Source organism: Heteronotia binoei, chromosome 2, assembly GCF_032191835.1.
Source record: "Heteronotia binoei isolate CCM8104 ecotype False Entrance Well chromosome 2, APGP_CSIRO_Hbin_v1, whole genome shotgun sequence".
Lineage (NCBI taxonomy): Eukaryota > Metazoa > Chordata > Lepidosauria > Squamata > Gekkonidae > Heteronotia > Heteronotia binoei.
The window spans coordinates 16736971-16764180 of NC_083224.1; the positions used below are offsets into that span (position 1 = coordinate 16736971).

Genomic DNA, 27210 nt, shown 5'->3' on the forward strand with positions numbered 1-27210 from the left:
CACATCCACCCTCAAACCTCAGAGGAGCTCTGGGCCATGGCCTGGCATCTCTAATCCAGTATCCTCTTTCGGACTGGCACTCTAGATACCCTTGAAAATTGTTCAAACAGGGACACAGAACCCAAATCACTAGCCTCTGGCAATGGGATTTCTGAGATACCCTGCCACAGAATAGGGTGTGTGAGAGAGAGACTAAAGTGCTGTCATAGCCAACTTATCACTGTATCAGGGGAAGGACGGTGGCTCGGTGGTAGAGCATCTGCTTGGGAAGCAGAAGGTCCCAGGTTCAATCCCTGGCATCTCCAAAAAAGGGTCCAGGCAAATAGGGGTGAAAAGCCTCAGCTTGAGACCCTGGAGAGCCACTGCCAGTCTGAGAAGACAATACTGACTTTGATGGACCAAAGGTCTGATTCAGTATAAGGCAGCTTCATATGTTCATATGTTCAAGTTCTCACTTCAGTTATTCAAGGGAAGAGACATTCAGAGGTGGTATGCCATTGCCTCTGCATAGCAACCCTGAATTTCTTCGATGGTCACCTAATCCAAAAATTAAGCAGGGATGACCATTCTTAGCTTCTGAGATCTGATGACCTTGGGCAGTCTGGGCCACTCTGGTCCAGAGAACATGGAGGTTCCATTTATTCACCTTGGCTAATAGCTACACCTAGATTTGTATTTCCTGTTCTTTTTTAAGCTGCCTAGAGTCTTTTCAATGGAAGGAAGGTGAGATAGGCATATTTCTATTGATGTAAATAAGAATGCAATTGCTCTCCATGAATCTGTATACTACCCCCCAAAGTAGAGCAGCCATTATGACATTCTATGGCACTTTCCCCCAGAATTCCATTCTATATAGTCTACAGAAGCATTTCCCAATTCTCCTGTTCTGAAACTTCTGCCGATAACTTCACTATATTCCCGGATCCCCTCTGGGTAGGAGGTACCCTTACCACCGGACAGGGCATCTTGGGCACGCGCCCTCTGACCTTCCTCTGACGGAGCTCCTTCTGCCTCAGAGAACTCTGCTTCCATTTTCATGGATCCTTCCCACATCTGAAACAACAGCAAGGGAGAGGGGTAAGAGAAGGAATGGAACAGGCAGAAGAGATGGATCCTGCCCCATTCCCAGCCTCCTCATTCCTGAGTTCACCATTAGAGCTGCTTTAACCACAGGGGCAAGAACCAGGGTTGGGATTTAGAAGGTAAAACTGCACTGAGGATAACTGGGAGAAACAAATCACCAGGAGGAGATGGACTATCAGTAGGGCTATTTCAAGCCACGGAAAAGGAGTCTTGTCAAAATCATACTAAGAATACGCAAACAACAACAGAAAACACAACAAAGGCCCCTGGGCCAGAAACGTTCACTTTACATTCCAGTTCAAAAAAGGGAGAAGTCAAAGACTGTAGCAACTATAGGACCACTACATTAATTCCTCATTCAAGTCAAGTGGTACTCAACATCTTACAACGAGGACTGTTGTCATATATTGAAATAGAAATGCCAGATATTCAATTTCAGGTGGATTCACAAAAAAGAAGAACCACTTGAGATCATATTGTGAATATACAGTACATTGGACAATCGAGCGCAAAAGAGTGTTTCAGAATAAAAGCAGGTTGTGATTCACATCATAGCTGAAATAAATGTTTTTGATGCGGGGATCAAGAAAATATATGACTGGTTTTTTAAAATGGGTGTGCCGCAACATCCAATTGTTTTGATGCACTCTGGGCAAGCAGCCACTGTTAGGACAGAATATGGAGAAACAGAATGGTTTCCAATCGGCAAAGGTGCCAGATTAGGATGTATTTTATCTCCCCGTCTCCTTAGTCTCCGTGCAGAACATATCCTCAGGCAACCTAGATGACATTTAAATGGAGATGGGAGTGAAAATGAGTGGAAGGAACATTAACAATCTGAGATATGCAGATGACATCAAATTATTGGCAGAAAGTAGTGAAGATTTGGAATAATTACTCATGAAGGCTAGCACAGAAAAACTGCTAAAGGAAGATTACAGCCGAACATCAGGAAGACAAAAATAATTATTAGTGTGAAATTACACAAATTTAAGGCTGATTATGAAGAAATTGAAATTGTTCAAGAGTTTTTGTTCCTTGTGTCCCGCATCAACCAAAAGGGAGACTGCAAAGAAGAATCCAGGAGACTGGGAAAGTTAGCCATGAAGGAGCTGAAAAAGATTCTTAAGATGTAAGGATGTGTCAATGGTGACCAGCAGCAAGTTAATTTGTACCAAAATATTCCCCATTACTATCTGTAGGTGTGAAAGTTGGACAAGGAAGAAAGCTGACAGGAAGAAAATGGGGTTTTTGTATTGCTGGAGGAGAGTTTGTACAGATAGCATGGGCCGCCAAAAAAGACAAATAACTTGGTTCTAGATCAAATCAAGACTCAACTCTCCCCGGAAGCTAAAATGATTCAACTAAGGCAATAGTATTTTGGTGACATTACAAAAGGACAGGAGTCACTAGGAATAAAAAAAAAATGCAAAGGAAAGTGGAAGGCAGCTGGAAAAGAGGAAGACCGAACATGTGATGGATGGACTCAATCAAGGAAGCCACGGCCTTCAGTCTGCAAGATCTGAGCAAGGCTGTCAATGAGAGGACATTCCTAGGATTTCCATAAGTCAGAAGTGACTGGATGGCAGTTCACACACGCACAGAAATATCTGGCAGGAAGCCTTAGGAGAAGCACATTGCTTGAGCGGAGCGACTGAAAGCCCCTCACCTGCTGTGCCTGCCTCTTCTCCTCTGCCTGACTCAGGAGGAAACCTTCGGCCAGGGCCACTGCCTGGGAACTGCTCTCTGGCCCGCATCCTCTCACCCAGCCCTGCACTTCCTGCGGCAGGATGGCCAGGAACTGCTCCAGGATCACCAGGTCCACCATCTCCTTCTTGGTGCGCCTCTCTGGCTCCAGCCAGTCCTTACAAAGTCCGTGGAGCCGGCTGCAAACCTCTCGGGGCCCATCAGCCTCCTGGTAACAGAACTGCCGGAAGCATCGGCTGCGTACATCTGCAGTCAAAGGGTCCTGAACCAAGATATCTGGGACAGGCCTTTGCCAAAACTCATCTCCACTCCCTGCTTGGAGGGGATGGGGACATTTCCTGGATGTCTTGCCAGTTCCAGGGCCTTCTGAGTCCTTCTCTTCCATCTTCTTCCCCTTTCTCTTGGGCTGCTGCCTCTGACTCTGGAAAGACACTCTGCTTCACTTGGCTGTGAAGAGGGTGAGGGAAAGATATCAGAAAGGCAAGAAGAAAACAGAGTTACATCACTGACCCTGGTGAAGAGACACCTAAGGATTACCCCAGTGGATCAGAAGGAGCATCCCTGTAGTTTGCTGATGAGGATTAATGTCACTGTAGTATATTACATGTCAAGCTTTTAAATATGTAACTCTTTGGTCCTTCAGGCAACAAAACCACCAGCATTTACTTTTTAAAAGTTGTTGATGTCATGAGCATGGTTATTTATTTCTGGGAATCAATCTGTCTAGTGGGTACATTTGAAGGTAAACTGGAGCCCAGGACAAAGTGACTGGTAAGGGCTTAACCATTAGAGTTCACTTCTCCTTAACCACTACACCAAACTGGTGTACTTGATCATGAAGGCTCCCACACTCCCGGCTTTCCGCAAACTAAGCAAGACTTAATTATTCAAGTGGTTTTTCTACTCGAGCAATAGGAAAGTACCATACAAAAGGCTTCACAAAGTCACTGGGATGAATTATTGGAGTCTATATTACTGGATCTAGTTTGCTGTGTAATTTTGCATCATTTATTGGGTCATGTTAAGAGTAATGCTTTCCTTCAACACTGTTTTTCAGATTCCTGGTTGGTTCCGGAACCCACATTCTATTTCATATTTAATGAATGTACCATTCTATTGATTGCATCGAGTTCCATTAGACGGCGGACCATAATTGATGCAGATTTAGGTGGGCAGCCGTGTTGGTCTGAAGCGGCAGAACAAAGTTTGAGTCTTGTGGCACCTTTAAGAGCAAAACAGTTTTATACAAGGTGTGGAGAAACACCATTTTAGGCCTGTGCTTGTCTGGGAGTTGGCCAGAGGAGTCTTAAACTCTAGGCAAGGCTTTGGCCTAGTCTATTCCTCCTTCCCCCACCCCTCCTGTCTGGAAGCAGCACTTCTCAGGAGGCCTCCTAGAGAGACAGGAAGGCTTTCAGGCTGGTTTCCCAGAAGGCTGCAGGAGGGAAAACCAGTTCCTGGGTGGGAATTGGGGTTTATATTACAGATTTGGGGAGGGAAAGGCAGTTTTAATTTGAGTCTTGGAGGCTGGTGAGTTTTAATTTGAGTCTTGGAGGCTGGTGAGTTGGTTCTGAATGGTATGGTCAGGGCCAGTTGTATATTAGGGAGAGAAGGAGTATTTAATCCCTACTTTAATTTATTACTTCTGTTCACCCTGTATTTAAAAATGCCTGTAAATAGTTGCTTGCTTTAAATAAATGTTTTAGTCCCTCTGTACCACCAAGGTTCCCCAACCGCCTTAGACCACACTGTTAGAAGTGAGTCCAAGGAAGGCATACAGTTGGCAAGGGTGCCAGTCCTCCAGGGGTCCCCCAAAGAAGGACTGTGGTGTCTGTGCCAACCAGGTGCTGGGTTGGCAGAGGACCTTGAGGTCACAGAACTGGCAAAGGGGATTGGGAGTCCTGTTCCTCTTGGTCAGGAACCCCTAAATTGAACAGGTGGTGGCAGCGTGCCCTAGTGGTGGGAAGAAGATAAGCTCCCTTCGGGAGTTGACAACTCAAAAGGGAGTTGACGGGACCGGGTCTGAAGGCAGAATGGGGCCTGTTCCGTCACACAAGGTATAAGCTGCCCTCCTGAATCTGTCTTCCTGGAAAGCCGCATGGAGTGGAACTCCATCAGCCTTAAGAAAAAACTTGCAGTTACAGACTGGCATTTCCTGTCTTACAAAATGCAAAAACATGGACTAGTTTGAAGAAGTGTGCTTGAACACAAAAGCTTATACTTTGTATAAAACTTCGCTTGTCCTAAACTGGCCTTCAACTTTGTTGTAGAATTAATGAAAATAAATAAAATATGCACAGACACATACCCCACCCTCCGGAACTGCAGGTGGGGGGGGGAGCAGGGGCCCAAACGTGTGGTGTTTGGGGCAGCCATTCAGCACTAATGAGTCCTCCCACGGAGATCGCCCCCCAGAATGGGACTGGAGGTGACTTTGATCAGATAAAATACACCCGATGAAACAGTGCAAAAGAGCATGTGGTATCAATCAACCCCCCTCCAAAAATAGCTTATTTACTAGACATGAAATTAGGGAAACACTATACAAAACACAGCAATGGATAAAACCGCAATTTTTCCATAAGGTGCCAAGGTGGTTATCCCCATCGGAAGCGTTGATACACCTTAACTTGTAAAATTGGGATGAAATACCTACTTATCATACATTATTGGATAGCCATGCCCCCCACCCCCAATTCTCTCTACCAGATCGCCTTGCAAGTCCTGCAGACCCCCCCCCCCAAAAAAAACAGGCAGGCGCTGCAGCCCCCCCTCCCCTTCCCTCCCCCGGGGGTCACAAAGAGAAACTCCTACATAGAAGACCACCACTGTTTGCAAAGGATTTAAACGCCCCCCTCCTCCAAACACGTGGAGCGCAGAATTTTCCTGTCTTCGGAGACCAAGAACACTTACTGGGACCTTCCCGGTTTTGGCCTGTCTGAAGCTCCGCCCCCTTCTCTTTCTGTCTCCGCCCCCACCACTCGGGCCCCTCTCTAGCCAACAGCTCTGCTATTTTAACCCTTTCGCGTCTGGAAGAAAAGCTCTCTGCCCTCCTCGTAAAGACAGCGCGGGACTGGGCTCGGTTGAGCCCGGCTGCAGTCAGGGGCGCCCTTTAATGCGGCTCAATGCGGCTGCTCTGGAGTCCCTCTGCGCAGCCGTCTCAGGAAAGGGAGGCTGAGAAAGTGCTTCTTTCCTCCTCCGCACTGTAAGGCGGCCTGGGAAACAGTGTGGGGAGAGGGACACTTGGGTAGAGGGCGCCAGGTTGACTTAGGGGAGGGATGGTGGCTCAGTGGTAGAGCAGCAGAAGGTCCCAGGTTCAATCCCTGGCATCTCCAACTAAAAAGGGTCCAGGCAAATAGGTGTGGAAAACCTCAGCTTGAGACCCTGGAGAGCCGCTGCCAGTCTGAGAAGACAATACTGACTTTGATGGACCAAAGGTCTGATTCAGTAGAAGGCAGCTTCGTATGTTCACTGCCCAGCCTTCCAACCTTCCGAGGTTGGTCAAATGAGTCCCCAGCTTGCTTTGGGGGGAAATGTGGACTGTAGATGAGTGGGGAAGGCAATGGCAAGGAAAGGAAAGGAAAGGTCCCCTGTGCAAGCACCCGTCATTTCCGACTCTGGGGTGACGCTGCTTTTACAAGGTTTTCCCGGCAGACATAAAAAAGTCTGCGTTGCCTGGTTGCTTGCACAGCGGACTACCTTTACCTTTAAGAATCTTAGAGTTGGAAGGGACCTCCAGGGTCATCAACCCCCTGCACAATGCAGGAAACACACAAACACCTCCCCCCAAATTCACAGGACCCTTATTGCTGTCAGACGGCCATCTAGCCTCTGTTTAGAAACCTCCAAGGAAGGAGAGCCCACCACCTCCCAAGGAGGAAGCCTGTTCCACTGAAGAATGATTCTGCACCATCCTCTGTATGACAGCCCTTCAAGTACGTAGAATAATAGAATCACAGAGTTGGAAGGAACCTCCAGGGTCATCTAGTCCAACCCCCTGCACAATGCAGGAAACTCACAGACACCGCCCCTAAATTCACACGACCTTCATCAGTATCAGATGGCCATTTAGCCTCTGTTTAAAAACCTCCAAGGAAGGAAAGCCCACCACCTCCCAAGGAAGAAGCCTGTTCCACTGAGACATATGGACATATGAAGCCACCTTATACTGAATCAGACCCTTGGTCCATCAAAGTCAGTACTGTCTACTCAGACTGGCAGCGGCTCTCCAGGGTCTCAAGCTGAGGTTTTCCACACCTATTTGCCTGGACCCTTTTTTGGAGATGCCAGGGATTGAACCTGGCACCCTCTGCTTCCCAAGCAGATGCTCTACCACTGAGCCACCATCCCTCCCCAGTTCTTCATTCGGAGAGCCAGTCTGGTGTAGTGGTTAAGTAAGTGGACTTTTATCTGGGAGGACCGGGTTTGATTCCCCACTCCTCCAGTTGCACCTGCTAGCATGGCCTTGGGTCAGCCAGAGCTCTGGCAGAGGTTGTCCTTGAAAGGGCAGCTGCTGTGAGAGCCCTCTCCAGCCCCACCCACCTCACAGGGTGTCTGTTGTGGGGGAGGAAGGGAAAGGAGATTGTGAGCCACTCTGAGGCTCTTCGGAGTGGAGGGCGGGATATAAATCCAATATAATCTTCTTCTTCCTGATGTTGAGCCGGAAACTCTTCTGATTTAACTTCAACCTTTTGGTTCTGGCCCGAAACTTCTGGGGCCACAGAAAACAATTCCACACCATCCTCTAGATGACAGCCCTTCAAGTACTTGAAGATGGTGATCATATCACCTCCTCTTCAGGCTAACCTTGCCCAGTTCCTTCAACCTTTCAAGAAGGAGAAGATATTGGATTTATATCCCGCCCTATACTCTGAACCTCAGAGTGGTCACAATCTCCTTTACCTCCCTCACCCCCTGCAACAGACACCCTGAGAGGTGGGTGGGGCTGAGAGAGTTCTCACAGCAGCTGCCCTTTCAAGGACAACTCCTATGACAGCTATGGCTAACTCAAGGCCATTCCAGTAGCTGCAAGTGGAGGAGTGGGGAATCAAACCCGGTTCTCCCAGATAAGAGTCCCTGCACTTAACCACTACAACAAACTGCCTCTTCTCCCGCCCCCCCCCCCCCCCAGCATTTGTCTGCACCCCCAGAATTGAAGGACTGGGAGACTAAGTGGTGGGGGGGGGGCGGAAGCGTGAGACATGCTTAGGTTGCACTGGGGCGGCCAAACTACGGCTTGGAAGCCACATGTGACTTTTGCAGAAGGCATTTCTGTCTTTACATCACTTAGCCAAGCCAAGCCAGCCAGCAGCTTGGAAAATGCATTTAAAGTTGCTTGCTTCCCACCTCTCTCTCCTTCCCATCGATTTGCTTTCCTTCCTTGCAGCTCTCAAACATTGGAGGTTCATGTCTTGCGGCTCTCAAACATTTTACGTTTATTCTATGTGGCTCTTACGTTAAGCAAGTTTGGCCACCCTTGGGCTGCGCTGCTTTGGGAATAGTGAAGCCTGGATCTATAACTAGTTTCTGCCCGTCCCAACGCCTCCCTGTTCTCTTCTTTCCCACCCCCTCGGTCGGCCTCTCTAGCCAACAGCGCGGCTCTTTTAACCCTTTCGTGGCTGCAGATCCCTCCAAAAAGCTCCCTGCCGTCCCCGCGGGACGGGGCTTCGTTCAGCCCGGCTGCATTCAGCCACGCCCTCTAATTCGGCTGGATCAACCCTGAGACTTCTTTCCAGGAAAAGGAGGCTGAGCCAGTGGCCAAAGAATAGGGTTGCCAAGTCCGACTCAAGAAATACCTGGGGACTTTGGGGGTGGAGCCAGGAGACCTTGGGGGTGGAGCCAGGATTGAACTCCAAAAGGAGTTCTGGCCACCACATTTAAAGGGATCCTGCTCCTTTTAAATGCCTTCCTCCCATAAGAAATAATGGGAGATAGGAGCACATTCTTTGGGGGCTCAGGGAATTTGACCCCCTGCCTGGTCCAATCTTTTTGAAGTTTGGGGGGCATTTTGAGGAGAGGAAATGGATGCTATGCTGAAATTTTGGTGCCTCTAGGACAAAAAAACAGCCCCTCTGGATCCCCAGATACCCATGGCCTGGGACCTGCCTATCTTAAGGGCCGTCTCTCCCCACATGTTCCCCAGAGAGTACTGAGGTCGGGAACTCAAAATCTTCTCACTATCCCCGGGCCAAAAGAAGCCCGCCTAAAATCAACTAGGGACAGGGCCTTCTCTGTTATGGCCCCTACATGGTGGAACCAGCTGCCGGAGGAGGTGAGGGCCCTGCGGGACCTTATTCAGTTCCGCAGGGCCTGTAAGACAACCCTCTTCTGGCTAGCTTATACCTAGTCTACATCTAATCTGATATGGGAAATGATAGGTAGTTTACCACGTAGCTTTGTTATACATATTGTTATACTGTTTAATGTTTTTAGGTTTTAATTTTCTGAATGTTTTAAATCTTAATATTTTAAATGCTAGTTTAAATTATGTCTAATTATTTGTTGTGAGGCGCCCTGAGCCACTCGTGGGAAGGGCGGGATATAAATCATTAAATAAATAAATGGATCAATTCTCCATTATACCCTATGGCAGGGGTGTCGAACTTATTTGTTATGAGGGACGGATCTGACATAAATGAGACCTTGTTGGGCCGGGCTAGGTGTGTACTTATTTAAGATTATATAGCAGAGATATAAACTTTATAAAGGACATAGACAAATCTAATTAAAGATTTTTTAAAACCCCTTAAAACATGCTTAAAACATTAGCGCACGTTGATCTTCAAGGTGCTTTCTTTGCATTTCTCCCATGGAATCCAGGGAAGTGGGCAAAGGAAACTCTTTCCTTCCTTCCCCAGGGGATGGGGGGGAGCCTCAGCCAACAGAAGGAAGAGAGGCTTGGCTCGGCAGCTCTGCTGTGCAAAGCAAGCTCTCCCTCCGCATTTCCTCCCCAAGGGAGGAGCCTCGGCTAATGGAGAAAATAGAGGCTTTGCTCTGTAGTTCCTGTGCAACTGAGCAAGCCTTGCAAAGCAAGCCGTTATGCAGAAAGAAGCAAGAGAGAGGGAGAAGGAAGCAGAGGACAGCCAGTTGCTTGGGGGCCTAAGAGTCCTCTGGGGGCCTGATTCGGCCTCCAGGCTGCAAATTTGACACCCCTGAATTGATCTCTATAGGGTATAATGGCGTGCCCACCAGACATTTCCCTCCCCCCATCCCTGCTTTCTTGAAGCAGGGGGATGACCTCCAAACCGGGGGATCCCCTGCCCCCACCTGGGGGTTGGCAAGCATACCCCAGACCCTTCCTTGCCTGGCCCAGTAGTTCCTTATGCATCCACCTAGTAATAAGGGCTGGGAAGCTCCATGTTCACAGGAAAGAGCAGAGGAGGAAAGGGCTGTGGCGTTCAAGGGATGGCTGTGGGGTTGCCAACCTCCTTGTGGGGAGGAGAAAAAGGCACTGCCTCCTGTGAATGGAATGTTCACACCGTTCTCTTAAAGTGCTATCATGTCTGTTAACAGCTTGAAACAAAACAGAGAGTATTCCAAAACTACCGAACTAGAAGACGCAGAATACAAAACGGAAGATAGGACACCACAATGCAGCAATTAACATCTCAGAAATATTAATATCACAAATTTCTTTCTCTTCCTTGGGTGAATGTCCAGCTCCAGAGCCAGTTTGGTGTAGTGGTGAAGTGTGCAGACTCTTATCTGGGAGAACCAGGTTTGATTCCCCATTCCTCCACTTGCACCTGCTGGGATGGCCTTGGGTCAGCCAGAGCTCTCTTATCTGGGAGAACCGGGTTTGATTCCCCACTCCTCCACTCGCACCTGCTGGAATGGCCTTGGGTCAGCCATAGCTCTCTTATCTGGGAGATCCGGGTTTGATTCCCCACTCCTCCACTTGCACCTCCTGGAATGGCCTTGGGTCAGCCATAGCTCTGGCAGAGGTTGTCCTTGAAAGGGCAGCTGCTGTGAGAGCCCTCTCAGCCCCACCTACCTCACAAAGTGTCTGTTGTGGGGAAGGAAGATAAAGGAGATTGTGAGCCGCTCTGAGACTCAGATTTGGAGTCGAGGGTGGGATATAAATCCAATATCTTCATCTTCTTCTTCTCCCACAATGTTCTTCCTTACCTATGTGCTGGGAAAGGTGTGGGCAGATTAAGAGATTATTTACATTGTTGACTAGAGTGTCCTAGTGTTAAACAATTCTGGTCTTCAGTTATTACATTAATTCAATTTCAAGAGTTGATATTTTGGCAATCCCAGAAGATCTTTTCTTAAACAGTTGGGTCTCTCATAAATATACTTCTACGACTATTGGCAGAGTCATATTATTATTGTCTGCAAAACATGCATTGCTAGGAATTGGAAAAGCACATCACCCCCTTCCCTTACTCAGTGGCATAACAAAATTTGGGAGTTTTATATGATGGCAAAATTGACTGACAATCTTAATTCAATTGACGGCTGTGAAACACCTGCCAATTTTAAAACTATATGGTTTCCTGTACTGGATTATCTAACTGCTCAACAAGAAATCCCTAAAATTGTTAATGATTACACCTATGGTAGAATGTCGGCACTGTTTGTTTATTTATATTGTAATACATTCCTTTGAAGTACATGTTATATGTATATATATGAATGTGTGTGTGTGTATGTATGTTTGTATATGTATAGGCAGACATCTAGACAATATCAGCCTATTCATGTTTTATTTATAATTGTACTGTTTCATGATTTAAAACCAAAAAACTGTTAATTTATGAAAACCAAACTCAGCAGCACTTCATGACTTGTTTTCTGTGGCCCCCGAAGGTAGGACCAGAACCAATGGGTTGAAATTAAATCAAAAGAGTTTCCAGCTCAACATTAGGAAGAACTTCCTGACCGTTAGAGCGGTTCCTCAGTGGAACAGGCTTTCTTGGGAGGTGGTGGGCTCTCCTTCCTTGGAGGTTTTTAAACAGAGACTAGATGGCCATCTCACAGCAATGAAGATCCTGTGAATTGAGGGGTAGGTGTTTGTGAGTTTCCTGCATTGTGCAGGGGGTTGGACTAGATGACCCTAGAGGTCCCTTCCAACTCTATGATTCTATGACTCACTGATTGACATGCTCCTTCCCACCAGCCAAGCCAACACTTTGGTTGAACAAATGTTCTCATTCATTTGGAGAACCTGTTCAACCAGACCAAATCCAGAAAGAGAACCAACGTGCTTAGCTATTAGCATGTCAGACTAACTTCGCAGTGTCAAGTTCAATTCTGCATTGGGTGAACTTGGACGTCACTCTCAAGTTCAACTATTGCAAAAGGTTGCTGTGAACTCTAGAGAGGGGCTGTGGCTCAGTGGTAGAGCATCTGCCTAACTTAATAGAATTTGATGAAGAATCTGCATTGCAATATCAAATTCAAAATGAAGTGGAATCAAACAGAAATTGATTTTTTAGACACTAGGATAGTCAAGAAGTTTTTTGCTATTTTCAAATGTGAGCCTAAACCATTTAGAAAAGAGAATGTTAGCAAAGTTTTATGAAGAGAAAAGAGCTTTTGGATTCCCTTTATCATCTTCTTGGCTCAGTAAATGTTGTCTTTCTTGTTTTTCTTACTGTCCCACCCAGCTGTTTTGAATGTATATTATCTATATATGCTGACCCAGCCTAGGCAAGCAAGGGACTGATTAAACTCCTTCTTTTGTCTTAGTTTGATAATGGCACATGAGAGAGAAATGGTACATCAAACAAACAGTTTTATTTCACTTTTAAGGGAAATGGTCAGGTAGGATTAAGGTTTAGGACTTATGAGGCAAACAGGCACAGGAATGAGGTAACCTTCTATAAATATAAACATCAGACAGTCTGTCACAAACAAGTAGCCGTTCCTGCTATTCAGACAAGTCTTTACAGAGGTCTCTTGGCATTCTTTGCTTACATAAACAAGCATAAGCTTCTTGGTCTCAAAGAAACTTAAATTGGTGAAGGAAGAGACACTCACACAAGTTCCAGTGTCCTTTCTTATCCACTTGATGTGTGTGTGGAGTTCTGTCAAGTTGCTTCTGACTCACGGCAACCTTCTGAATTAACATTCTCCAAAATGTCATATTGTTAGCAGTCATTGAATGTTCAGTCTCTTCTTGACTTAATGGGTTCAGTCTCCCTTTTGGTGGATGATGGAACCAAGAAACAGAAAAACTTGAACATTTTCAATTTCTTCTTCATCAAACTTAATGTTCTGTAATTCCCTACAAGTCGTTATTTTTGTCCTCTTGATGTCGAGTTGTAACCCTGCTTTGGCATGTTCTGCTTTAAGCTTCTGCAGTGGTGGTTTCAAGTCTTCACTGTTTTCTGCCAATGATGTGATGTAATATTCATATCTAAAACTATTAATCTTCAGCTCTGACCTGGATAGCCCAGGGAAGCCTGATCTCATCAGATCTCAGAAACTATGCAGGGCCGACTCTGGCAAATGCTTGGATGGGAGACCTCCTTGAAATACCAGAGCTGGGAGGCAGGGGAAAGCTTTATTCAGCCATATCTCTGAATTAGGGGTCTATCACCAGAGGTCACCATGACTTCCAGGTGCACACACTCATATGCATGCACATAAAAATACAAAACAAAAATGGTTAATCTTCCAATTTTCACTCCCCCTTTATCTGAAAGTAATCCAGATTTCCTTATGATATGTTGTGCATATAGATTTCCTTATGATATGTTGTGCATGAAGAGACAGGGAGATAAAATGCATCCTTTGACATTTTTGCCAATTGGAAACCATTCAGCTGCAAACTCATTAGAGGGGAAGAAAAATATAGTTGGGGTGAGAGTAAGTACTGCTTGTGTTTGGGGGAGGAGCAGGGGTGTAGTTGGAGGCCAAGATTAAACAGGAGTAGGGCCGGTGCTACAACTCAGGGCTACAAGTGTTCGGTTGTTACAGTATGCCAGCTGAATAAATTGAGATAAATTTCTTAAACCCAGAATATGAAGCTGGGCCAGAACAGAGAGGAAGAGAAGGCCAAGCTAGGGGAAGTGACAAAGAGAGCCACTATTGCTCCAACAGCTGTGGACATTTCCTCACATTTCTGTAAATATATCTTTAAAGCATGTCTTTGTAGAACTCAACATTTTTAATGTTATATTTCAAGATCAAGTTCTATATTTCAGGATCTACAAACACGTGGCACCACCAACCAAGTCTTTCACAAAACAAAAATTTGTAAAGCATGATTATCTAGTCACCTGGGCTAACTGAACACAAACAAAAGACTTAGCATGGCTAACTTTCTGGAATTTGGACAAAAGAAACTACTTCACCAGACAGGGGAGTCTGTCAGAAGCCAAACGTCTTTCTCCATCACATACGGCAATGGAGGAAGCAGGCCTGATCTTGGGAGAGAAGGCAGCTGGCCAACTTGATTAAAGCAAAATACACACAGCTCTTGTCCACTTATTTCCCACCATACTTCTAGAAACATACACAGTGGGAAATGCATTCAAATAAATCAAAACAGCACCTTTGAGCTAAATGCCAAAGAGATGCAGCAAAGAGAAGGGAAACCAACAGCTAACTGACATGCCCACCTCTAAGATGACCAAAGCAACTGATCTGGACCTCACCATTCCATCAATAGTTGCTAAATAACAGAAAGAGACAATGCAGGATTGAGTGAGAAACCATGAAGGAAGATGAAACAGACACAACACAGATATTTTTCCATCGTCTGTAATGGCTCTTAAGGGAAACCAAGAAGGTGGTGCTCTCAGTTTGGTTTGTTTGTTTATTTCGATTTATATCCTGCCCTACCCCACCAAAGCGGGCTCAGGGAGGCTCACAACACAAAATTCTAACAATAAATCAATTTAAAATACATTAATAATTTATACAATAAAATAGAGTAAAAACACAATTATCAGTATGCCATGTCTTCCTTAAAAATTCAGCTATTCAAATATTTAGATATTCTGATATTCCGATATTCTGATGTTCAAATATTCGGATGTTCAGATATTGGTCAGTTGTATGCCAACCGGAAGAGGACTGTCTTACAGGCCCTGCAGAACTGCCCAAGGTTCCGCAGGGCCCTCACCTCCTCCGGCAGCTGGTTCCACCAGCAGGGGGGCTGTGATCGAAAAGGCCCTGTCCTTAGTTGATTTCAGACGGGCCTCCTTTGGCCCGGGATTATAAGGAAATTCTGAGAACCCGATCTCAGTACTCTCTGGGGAACATATGGGGAGAGACGGTCCCTAAGGTAGGCAGGTCCTAGGCCATAAAGGGCTTTAAAGGTAATAACCAGCACCTTGTACCGAACTCGGTATGTTATCGGCAGCCAGTGCAGTCCCCGAAGCCCCGGCTGAATGTGCTCCCGTCTAGGGAGCCTTAATAACAGCCGGGCGTCGTCGTTCTGCACTAGCTGCAACTTCTGGGTTCGGCACAGGGGCAGCCCCATGTAGAGGCATTACAGTAATCTGACCTCGAGGTGACCATTGCATGGATCACTGTTGCCAGATCGCCGTCCTCCAGGAAAGGGGCCAACTGCCTTGCTCACCTAAGGTGAAAAAATGCGGACTTGGCAGTGGCTGCTATTTGGGCCTCCATAGTTAGGTAGGCTCCAATAGTACCCCCAAGCTCCTGACCCTGTGCACCTCTGTCAGAGGCACACCATCAAGGGCTGGTAAGGAAATCTCCCCCCCCCCCCCCCAGACCACGGCGACCTAAGCAAAGGACCTCTGTCTTCGCTGGATTTAGTTTCAGCTCACTCAGCCTGAGCCATCTAGACACAGCTTGCAGCGCCAGGTCCAGATTTTCTGGGACACAGGCAGGCCGTCCGTCCATGAGTAGATAGAGCTGGGTGTCATCAGCGTACTGGTGGCAGCCCAGCACATATCTCCGGACAATCTGGGCAAGGGGGCGCATGTAGATGTTGAATAACATCGGGGAAAGTACTGCCCCCTGAGGCACCCTGCAATCGAGCGGGCGCCTCCGGGACAATTCATTCCCAATTGCCACCCTTTGTCCCCGACCATCGAGGAAAGAGGAAAGCCATTGTAAAGCCAACCCCTGAATCCCCACGTCAGCGAGACGGCAGGTCAGCAACCGATGGTTGACCGTATCGAACACTGCCGATAGGTCTAACAACATCAGTACCGCCGAGCCGCCTCGGTCCAGATGCCGCTGAAGATTATCCACCAGGGCAACCAGCACTGTCTCCGTCCCATGACCCGGGCGAAAGCCCGACTGATGGGGCTTAAAACAGCATAAGAATAAAGACTTCACAAGGTTTCATTGCATCATTTGATTTTTCTAGGAATCTGTTCCTTGCTTTTCTCTCCAAATGGGGACCGGACTCACAGCAACTGTCTATGTTTCTGACCTCACAACTGTGCAGGGTAAGTTAGGCTTACAGAGTGAGTGGCCCAAAGTCACCCAGCAACCTCCACGGTGGAGTGGAGCTTATGAATCTGGGACTCCCAGTTGCTAGTCCCCATCCTTGAAGCTCAGAACGAGTGCATATCTACTTCTACACAGATTTCTCCCTAACCTTTAGGCCACACTAGGCCTCAGATCATGACAGAAGATCAGGTCTCAAAGTGGAAATGAACTGCAAGGAAAGGAGTGGGCGCGTTCTTGAATTTGGAGAATGGATTGGTGTGGATGAATGACACAGAGGTGGTGGGAGAAAAGGGCAGATTGAGGTCGGGTCATTGACAGGCGGCTAATGAATTTCTGGAGGATATGTGATTTTTGTGGTGGACTGAGCTAGTGTTGAGGGCAGTGACTCCAGTTCCTTGGAGAGTTAATATTCTATGTGTATGTTTTAAGTTGAACCTCTCCACATGGGGAAAAATCCCTGCTCCACACACAAAAATTCCTCCAGAGTTGTGGAGAAAAAAAGTTGCTGATTGAGTGTAACGAGGAAATGGATTTTCAGAGGGGGAAGACAACAACTTCTGCCGAGGAGCAGAGGGAAGGAGATGGACAGGAGAAGTTCCTCTAACATGGGAGACACACTGAAGGTGGATGACACATAGTGAGACTTCGGAGGATAGTGAAAGACAGCACGGCCTGGCGTGACTTTGTCCATGGGGTCACAAAGAGTCAGACTCGACTGTGTGACTGAACAACAACAAAAACAGTTGAGAAAATGGGACATTCGCACTGTCCCTCACCTACCAATCAAAAGGCAGCACAAATTGTAGGTAGGTAGGGGAGCAAGGTGATGCTCTATGGAAGGATAAGTTTTCTGAAGTTGGCATTAGCAAATTATACAAGGTTGGGGGTCTAAACTAGCCCCAAATTGCTACTAATATTCCATCTGTGTTTGGAACAACGTACATCTGTTAACAGCTCTATCTTAGAATAAATGGCCATCAATCAAAAGTATATTTTCGGGGCGTGGCGCTGCGCTGAACATGGCAGACACCTAATCCTGGAGCTCTTCCTGCCTCCCTCTAGGAATTCTAATTAGCAGCTGAAAAAAGCAATTGGGCACCAGATTAAAGTAATGTATAAATGAAGAAAAAGCAAATAAATACGGCAGTGAAGAAAAAGCCTGATAAAGAACTCTCTAAAACAAGAAAAGCCCCTGCTTGCAAGGACAAGCTCCGCAGCGACTGAAAAAAACAAAATGGCGACCGCACCAGAGACAATGCAAGAAAGCAAAAATGAAGAATTCCAAACGGAAGAAACAATACTAAAAACTATACAAGACACTATCCAAACATCAATGAGGGATGTTTAAGATGCGTTAATCGCTACAATGACTGAAAGATTTAATGTTCACAATCCCTCACAACTCAAAGACCTCACAGAAGCGCTCAATAAAACAGCACAACAGGCGGACATTGCGTATAACAACAGTATGGCAGATCAAGACGATTGCATCCATATTCATGAAGAACTACAGCAACTCAAGAGTAAAAACAATTGCTACACTCAAATAAAACAAAGTAACCTGAAATTCAGGAGGATTATTGAAGGAGAGGAGAAAGATAAGAATATCACTGACTTTATGGAATTATGGTTGGCCTCAGAGCTACAGATGATAGAAGGAACAGTCCCGACGATCCTTAAAGCTTATAGACTTGGTGTTCCAAATTCTTCTACCAGAAAATGGCCGAGGGACATTTTGGTAACCTTTGGGGATGTCAGAGAAAAACGCGCTATATTCAACCGCTCTCGAGAAAAAGGTTTCCTTACATATAAAGAAGGAAAAATCTACGTCTTCCCTGACGTTCCAGCAGAAGCGTTGCAAATACGAAAAACTTTAAAACCTGTCAGAAAACAACTACAAGAAGCAAGGATAAAGTATCGCTGGGCTGCCTCCAGCAACTTAATGGTGAGATACCAAGGTCAACTACATACAGCGTACGACAACAAAACTGGAGTAAAGTGCACCTGGACATTCCAGCAGAATGGGAGGGGGGGAAACTACTAAAAGCAAGCTTTCCTTCAGCAATACCCCACAGAAGAATAGCAAAATTCCAGTGCGTCAGCCTGCACAGGGCACTTGAACACTGATATCTGTAATGCATACTTGGATTCTGATGTAATTTTTTAGTTTAAGTGACAACTTGCTAACTGATTTGTTTTAAGTAAGATGCAATGTATGATGAAGTCCTGGAAGGAAGGGAGGGAGGGTAAAAATGGGGATTGTTGCCTTTCAAGGGTTTTGTAGATAGGGTTTGCATAAATTAGACAATTTAGGTCGAAGTATAGGATATACTTAGACCAATTTTTAGTAAATACTGAAAGGTTTAATAGTCACAGGAAAATTCTCAGCTGTATTTAAAGAAGTGAGCAGTGACTCACAAAAGCTCATGCTCTGCCACAAATTTTCTTAGATGCTACTGGTTGCTTGCTCCTTTCCTTTAATAAATATTGCAAGCTGTGCTGTTCGGTTTCTTTTTTCTTCATCATCTGTTTAAATTGGAGAGGGAGTCAGACTGGGCAAAATCAGCACTAGTGCATCAAAAGCAAAGAGGGAATGAAGAAAGGCAACCAGAGAGGGAGACATGTTGAACTGGGACACAGGGAACCATAAAAGTACTTTTAAATACTTAGCCATCTACTTCCAGCCATTAAACAATGGAATCCAATCCAAGTGTTCTAATTCCTAATCAGGGTCTGTTTGAAACAAAGTAAAATCCCAGATAGGCTCAGAGATATCTAATCTTAAAAAAAACCTTTTCAGTAAAAGCCAAAATAATTTTCTTCTAATTCTACTTTTTTCTTCTAATTCTACTTTTTCCTTATCCCAATGGTGGAGTGGAGCCTGCTGGATCCTGTCCAGAAAGCCCTCTACAGGGAGGTCATGCTGGAGAACTACAGGAGCGTGGCTTTTCTGGGTAAGGATCTTTTGTGGGTGCTAAAGGTGCGAATCGCTGCTATTGGGATGATGCATGAATCAACAGCAATATCTGTTTGTGAGGCCAGCGCACCTAATTGGGCCTGGAGAAGTTGAGGTGGACATGAAAGTGATGTTCAGCAGGACCATGTAGCAGTGTTCCCTCTAAGCTGAGTTAGTGTGAGCTAGCTCACCTATTTTTAGCCTCCAGTTCACACATTTATGTCTTAGCTCAGGAAAGATGACTCCAGAGCACACTAATCTATGCAGTAGCTCACAACTTTAACGCTATTAGCTCACAACTGTAATGCCAGTAGCTCACAAATTGCAATAGGTTTATTGGATTTTCAGGTAAAATTTTTCAAGGAATATTATAAGATGACCCATTCTGTTGACAATATGAAATGAACACATGCATAAGTAGAAACACTACAAAATTTTAAATCCATGTACCCTTCCCCTTTCCTTTATTCCCCTCCCCCACATCTGGGCCACAAAAATGTGAAGCACAAATACTGGATGGGGGATGCACTTTTGGGAAGTAGTGTATGCGAAAGAGACCATGAGTGGACTGTACACTAGATATGAACAGTCAGTGTGATGCTGTGGCAAAAAAGGCAAATCTAATCCTGGATTGTATCAAAAGGGCTATTACGTCAAAATCACAGGAAGTCATAGCTGTGTTGTATACTGCCTTGGTCAGGCCACACCTGGAATACTGTGTGCAGTTCTGGAGACCTCACTTCAAAAATGATGTGGACAAAATTGAGTGGGTGCAAAAGAGAGCAATGAGGATGATCAAGGGCCTGGAGGAAGAGCCCTCTGAGGAAAGGCTGAGGGCCTTGGGAATGTTCAGTCTAAAGAAGAGGAGATTGAGGTGGGACATGATTGCTCTCTTTAAATATTTGAAAGGCTATCACTTAAAGGAAGACAAGGAGCTGTTCCACTTGGCAGCTGAGGATTGGACCCGAAGCAATGGGCTCAAATTACAAGCAAAAAGGTACAGGCTGAATATTAGGAAAAAAATTTTTAGTCAGGGCACTTCAGAAGTGGAACCAGCTGCCTAGGAAGGTGCTGAGCTCCCCTTCATTGGCAGTCTTCAAAATACGGCTGGATGATTGTCGGAGATGCTCTAGGCTGATCCTACAAGGAGCAGGGGGTTGGACTGGATGGTCTGTTTGGCCCCTTCCAACTCTATGATTCTATGAGTTCAGCACCCCTAAGCTAAGAACTTCCATGGTTTTTCCTTGTATGGGTTCCAAGATGATGTTGAAGATAATCACACTGACTGCAACTCTCTCTGTTCCAAAACTTTCTGCCTTCTGTGGATTCCCTGATGATGCTGAAGACAGTGACTGAATATCTTCCCACACTAGGAGCAGTCAAAAGGCTTCTCCTCTGTGTGGGTTCTTTGATGAATTTTAAGACTGCCATTACGGCTGAATCTCTTCCCACACTCCAAACATTCAAAAGGCTTCTCTTTTATGTGCGTTTGTACATGACTTTGAAGACTGCTACTCTGACTGAATCTCTTCCCACACTTTGAGCATTCAAAAGGCTTCTCCCCTGTGTGGATTCTTCGATGCTTTTGAAGAACACTAGTCTGCCTGAATCTCTTACCACACTCTGAGCATTCAAAAGGCTTCTCCCCTGTGTGGATTCCTAGATGATTTTGAAGACTGCCACTGTGACTAAAACTCTTCCCACATTCTGAGCATTCAAAAGGCTTGTCCCCTGTATGGGTTCGTAGATGAATTTGAAGATGGCTACTGTGGCTGAATCTCTTTCCACACTCTGAGCATTCAAAAGGCTTCTCCCCTGTGTGGGTCCTTTGATGTGTTTGAAGAGAGCTACTCTGGCTGAATCTCTTCCCACACTCTGAGCATTCAAAGGGCTTCTTTCCTGAGTGGGTTCTTAGATGTATTTGAAGATGGCCACTGCGGCTGAATCTCTTCCCACACTCTGAGCATTCAAAAGGCTTCTCCCCTGTATGGGTTCGTAGATGAATTTGGAGATGGCTACTGTGGCTGAATCTCTTTCCACACTCTGAGCATTCAAAAGGCTTCTCCCCTGTGTGTGTTCTTTGATGCGTTTGAAGAGTGCTACTCTGGCTGAATCTCTTCCCACACTCTGAGCATTCAAAAGGCTTCTCCCCTGTGTGGGTTCTTAGATGTATTTGAAGATGGCCACTGCGGCTGAATCTCCTCCCACACTCTGAGCATTCAAAAGGCTTCTCCCCTGTGTGGGTTTGTCGATGCTTCTGAAGAGCACCACTCTGGCTGAATCTCTTCCCGCACTCTGAGCATTCAAAAGGCTTCTCCCCTGTGTGGATTCTTTGATGCGTTTGTAGATTGCCACTCCGGCTGAATCTCTTCCCACACTCTGAGCATTCAAAAGGCTTCTCCCCTGTGTGGGTTCTTAGATGACTTTGAAGATGGGCACTGTGGCTAAATTTCTTCCCACACTCTGAGCATTCAAACAGCTTCTCCCCAGTATGGGTTCTTAGATGACTCTGAAGACTGCTACTGTGATTGAATCTCTTCTCACACTCTGAGCATTCAAAAGGCTTCTCCCCTGTGTGGGTTCCTAGATGTTTTTGAAGACTGCAACTCTGGCTGAATCTCTTCCCACACTCTGAGCATTCAAATGGTTTCTCCTCCGTGTGGATCCTTTGGTGCACAAGGAGCTGTGATTTGTATCTGAAGTACTTTCCACACTGAAAGCATTTACATGCCTTCATTATGCTCTGCTTTGGAAATTGTATTTTACACTTTCTTCCAGCCAAAAACATCATTCCACCCTTGAAATAGATACAGGGCTTCTCTCCTGAATGAATTCTGTGGTGTTGAAGAAAGTCTGATTTCTGTGAGAAACTCTTTCCACAGTCTGAGCAGCTATAAGGTTTCTCTCTTGTATGTGTCCTTAGATGTCTGAGGAACTCTGCTCTGCCAGTCACGGCCTTTCCACACTCCAGGCATTGATGGTGCTTCTTTCCAATATGTGTTCCCAAATGGACATTATATTGGGTTTGATCTGAGAAGTTCATTCCACACTCCAGGCACTTGTAGGTTTCCTCCAACATGTGAATTGCTTCCTGGAAATCCCACCCCCAGCAAGGAATGGATCTATCCCCCTTCTTCATTCTCCGCCTGACTTTCTGCCTCTGAGCCCTGCTTTGAATCCTGATGTTTCTTCTCACATCTTCACTTGTTACTTCATCTGGTGATAGATGATGCAGTTCTTCATCCTCCTCATTCCTCTGATCACCTCCTGCTGGAATAAAGAGAGAGATCTCCTGTTAGAATCCACACAAAGAGGTCTGATGTGCTCCTGAAGTTTCATCCATGATCCAAATATTTCAGCATCTTTGTCCTGTTATACATTGAAGTGTAAAATAATATACACTTTGAAAGTACAGTAAGCTTCCCACTTGGCTGGAACTCTTACCATATTTATGGCTCCCACCTGTGTGACTTCTTTGATGTGACGTATGGGCTGTTTTATGATGGAAGCTGTTTCTGTACTCCAAGCAGTTATAAAAGGGATGCTCTCCTAAGGGATGGATGTTTTCCAGATTACAGTCAGAGCAGAAGGCCAAACAACTGAGAAATCAGGATTCGGCTCCTTCCAGAGACCTTTTGAGGGCCTCTCAGCCCTACCTTGGCCTCAGGCCATGACACCCCCTCTGACTAGAGTGATGGTCACAAAACTGGCCTCAGCTGCCCCTTGATCAGGGAGGTGGCTTGTATTGCTCTACATGGCAATGTTCCCTCTAAGCTGCAGAGTCTTGTGAGCAAAAATTCTACTTTGTGAGCTACTGGCATTAAAGTTCTGAGCTACTGGCATTAAAGTTGTGAGCTATTGGCATTAAAGTTGTGAGCTGCTGCATAAATTAGTGTGCTCTGGGATCCTTCCTGAGCTAAGGCATAAATGTGTGAGCCAGAGGCTAAAAATATGCGAGCTAGCTCGCACTAACTCAGCTTAGAGGGAACACTGCTACATTGTCCTGCTGAACATCACTTTTATGGCCACCCCAACTTCTCCAGGCACCCAGTGGTGCCTGTGACGGAACCGGCCCGATTCTGCCTTCAGACCCGGTCCCGTCAACTCCCTGCTGAGTCGCCAACTCCTGGAGGGAGCTATTTCTCCTCCGGCCACTTGGGCTCGCTGCCACCACCTGCTCAGTCTAGGGGTTCAGATTGAGAGGAACAGGACTCCCAATCCCCCTCTCCAGCTCTGAGGCCAGGCCTCAAGGTCCTCTGCCACCCTGTACTTGGGTATCACAGAGACCTCAGCACTTCTTTGGGGAACCCCTGGAGGATTGGCACCTTATCCAACTGCATGCCTTCCCCCTTCCCCGGGGCCCCCTTCATAAAGCAGCGTGGTCTAAGCGGTCGGGATCTATGTGGTACAGAGTTTGACTGCCAGCATTCAAACCAGTAAAAATATTTAATTAAAAGAAAAGAAGAACAAAACAAAAACAGTTGCTTGTAAAAGGTTACACAGCACAGCACCCGCACAGCAAACAGCATGACAAAGAAAAGGTTGTTATAAACGCATCCTACTGTCCCTGGTCTAAACGTGCCCTGCCTTGTGCTTGCCTTACGTGGTCTGACTGCCTGGGGTCCTTCTCATCCTGAGCAGGCCTCTCCCACAGCCAGGAGCCCACAAGCTCAGACCTCTTCCTTCAACGGCCAGCTGCAGACTGCCCTCTCTTCCTGCTAACTCCAATCCCAAGAACAAAAGAACTTCCTGCCTCTCTAGGAGACTTTCCCCCTAGCGTTGTTGGTTTGGCTCTGGAAGGGAGGGGGGGGTTTGGAGGGAGGCTAGGCCAAAGCCTGCTTAGGAGTTTCATGTTTTCCCTCCCAATGAAGCACCAACATTGACTAAAATGGCAATTCTCCACAGTGCCCAATTAGCTGAACATCACTTTTATGGCCACCCCAACTTCTCCAGGCACCCAATTAGCTGCGCTGGCCTCACAAACAGATATTGCTGTTGATTCATGCATCGTCCCATGTGTGAGCTACCGGCATTATAGTTGTGAGCTAATAGCGTTAAAGTTGTGAGCTGCTGCATAGATTAGTGTGCTCTGGGGTCATCCTTCCTGAGCTAAGACATAAATGTGTGAACTGGAGGCTAAAAATATGTGAGCTAGCTCACGCTAACTCAGCTTAGAGGGAACACTGCTACATGGTCCTGCTGAACATCACTTTCATGGCCACCTTAACTTCTCCAGGCACCCAGTGGTGCCCAATCAGCTGCGCTGGCCTCATAAACAGATATTGCTATTGATTCATGCATCATCCCAATAGCAGCGATTCGCACCCACAAAAGATCCTTACCCAGAAAAGCCACGCTCCTATAGTTCTCCAGCATGACCTCCCTGTAGAGGGTTTTCTGGCCTGGATCCAGCAGGCCCCACTCCGCCACGGTGAAATACACGGCCACCTCCTCAAAGGAAAACGGAGACTGAAGAAAAAGCAGATTCCCCCATCACAGATCATGCCAAACTTAACATTCTCGGCAGGGGGAGTTTGTGAGGGTGTAGGATGTAGAGCTCAGTATGTGTAAAGGATGGGCTGTTCAGAGCCTCAGGAAACAGGAGTAAAAGCTTCCCTGAGAAAGGAGCAAGAGCCCTGACCATCCCCCGTTCTCCACTCCCCTCTACCTGGATCAGAGGCTGAGGAGGCATTTCTGCTTCTCTGCAAAGAAAAGGGCTTGATAACGTCTCTTTACTGCCTGCAAGGGAGACAAAATGGGAAGGAAGTATTTTAGCCTCAAATCCCTAATTTGTTTCCATGTCTCAATCTTGCTTACACATCCCAGTTCCCAGACTTGTGAAACGTTGTCTTTTTCATGCTCAAGAAAATCGGTAATAACTTTTAGTTGCCTGTGGGAGAGGTGGAAGAGAAGCCCCAGTTACCCATGAGCCTCGGCAGGAGTGGGTGTGCCTACACATATCTGATTTCCGTGAGACCACCATCAGGCTTCAAATGTGCTCTGTGAGCCCTGAAACTCAAATGGCTTCAGTATCCCTGCTAGATCAGACCAAAAGCCCAGGCACGACATTCTCCCGCCTGCTGCGCCTTCTTACCCATCCTGGAATCTGGACTGGCAGGAGAAAACCAGGTGACCAGAAACCATGTGACATGACACATCCAGTCCTAAGCCCACGTGATTTTAGCACATCAGCTAAAACTATGCCAACGTGTTTCCAGAGCAATAACTGATGCTCCGACTTCACACCCACCTATTGGGGTGGACATGAAAATGACTCCATGTCCCACCCATTCTCCACCGTCACACCTCACAGGGGAACCAGGTCATGGCCTGATATCCCTAATCCAGTATCTTCTTTCTGAGTGTTGCCACCCAGATGCCCCTGAGAAGTCTTTAAGCTGGCACACAGAAAAGGGTGTGTGTGTGTGTGTCTAAAATGCCGTCAAGTCACAGCTGACTTATGGTGAATCCAGTTCTTCAAAGCCGGAGACATTCAGAGGTGCCCGCCTCTGCACAGCAACCCTGAATTCCTTTGGTGGTCTCCCAATCCAAAAACTAACCAGGGCTGACCATTCTTAGCTTCTGAGATCTGAGGACCTTGGGGAGTCTGGGCCATGCTGGTCAGGGGAACATGGAAGTTCCAGTTATTCACCTTGGCATTTAGCTGCACCCAGATTTGTCTTCCTTTTCTTTTTTTGAGCCACCCTTAGCCTTTCTAATGAAAGGAAGGTGAGATATGCACATTTCTATTGATGTAAATAAGAATGGAATTGTTCTGCATGCATCTGTATATTCCCCCTTAAAGTGGATTGACCATCGTGACATCCTATTTGCCAGAACACAATTCTACTTAGTCTGCAGAAGTATTTCTCTCATCCTGAACCCTCCGCCCAGCAACTTCATTACATGCCCCAATCCCCTCAGGGCAGGAGGCCCCCTTACCACTTGACAGGGCATCTTGGGCACGCTCCTGGGCCTGCGCCCTCTGACCTTCCTCTGACGGAGCTCCTTCCGCCTCAGAGAAGCTTCCTTCCGCCTTCACGGAGCCCCCCCACATCTGGAACAACAACAAGGGAGAGGGGCAAGAGAAGGAACAGAACAGGCTGAAGAGATGGATCCGGACCCTCTCCCAGACTCCTCATCCCTGACTCTACCACCAGGGCTGCTTTAACCGGAAGGGCAAGAACTAGGATTGGGTTTTAGAAAGTAAACCTGCCCTGAGAACAATTGGGAGAAACAAAACACCAGCAGGAAATGGAATATCAGTGGGGCTATTTCAAGTCACAGAAAGGCAGTCTGTCAAAATCATAGGAAGAATATGCTAACAAAGATGGAAAACAAAACAATGGCCCACAGACTGAAAACGTTCACTCTACATTTCAGTTCAAAAGATGGAGATGCCAAAGACTCCAGCAACGATTGGACCATTACACGAATTCCTCATACAATTCTAAGCCGGTGCTCATTTGGAGTACTGTGTACAATTCTGGTCACCGCACCTCAAAGAAGATATTATTGCATTGGAAAAAGTACAGAAAAGGGCAACAAGATTGATTAAAGGCTTGGAACGCTCTCCCTATGAAGAAAGGTTAAAATGCTTGGGCCTCTTTAGCTTGGAGAAACATCGACTGAAGGTGACTTGATAGAGCTTTACAACATTATGCATGGGATAGAGCAGTACTTTTCTCCCTTTCTCACAACAGAGGAACTTGTGTGGACCCCATGAAGTTGCTGAGCAGTGGGGTTAGAATGGATAAAAGGAAGTCCTTCTTCACCCAAAGGGTGATTAACATGTGGGATTCACTGCATAGACAGCTTCAAGAGGGGATTGGATAAGCATATGGAGCAGAGGTCCATCAGTGGCTATTAGCCACAGGGTATTGATGGAACTCTCTGACTGGGGCGGTGATGCTCTGTATTCTTGGTGTTTGGGGGGGAAACAGTGGGAGGGCTTCTAGTGTCCTGGCCGCACCGATGGGCCTCCTGATAGCACCTGGGTTTTTAGCCACTGTGTGACAGAGTGTTGGACCAAATGGGCCATTGGCCTGATCCAACATGGCTTCTCTTATGCTCTTATGTTCTCA

At 46.4% G+C, this 27210-nt stretch overlaps 1 protein-coding gene across 1 annotated transcript; it reads right to left on the bottom strand.

Annotated features, from left to right (window-relative positions):
• Positions 1–19444: 19444 nt before the first annotated feature.
• On the bottom strand, positions 19445–22221 carry LOC132565991 (gastrula zinc finger protein XlCGF57.1-like). The gene has a single exon (XM_060230619.1). The coding sequence runs from the start codon at positions 22203–22205 to the stop codon at positions 20496–20498; it is 1710 nt and encodes a 569-aa protein (XP_060086602.1). The 5' UTR covers positions 22206–22221; the 3' UTR covers positions 19445–20495.
• Between the last annotated feature and the right edge of the window lie 4989 nt (positions 22222–27210).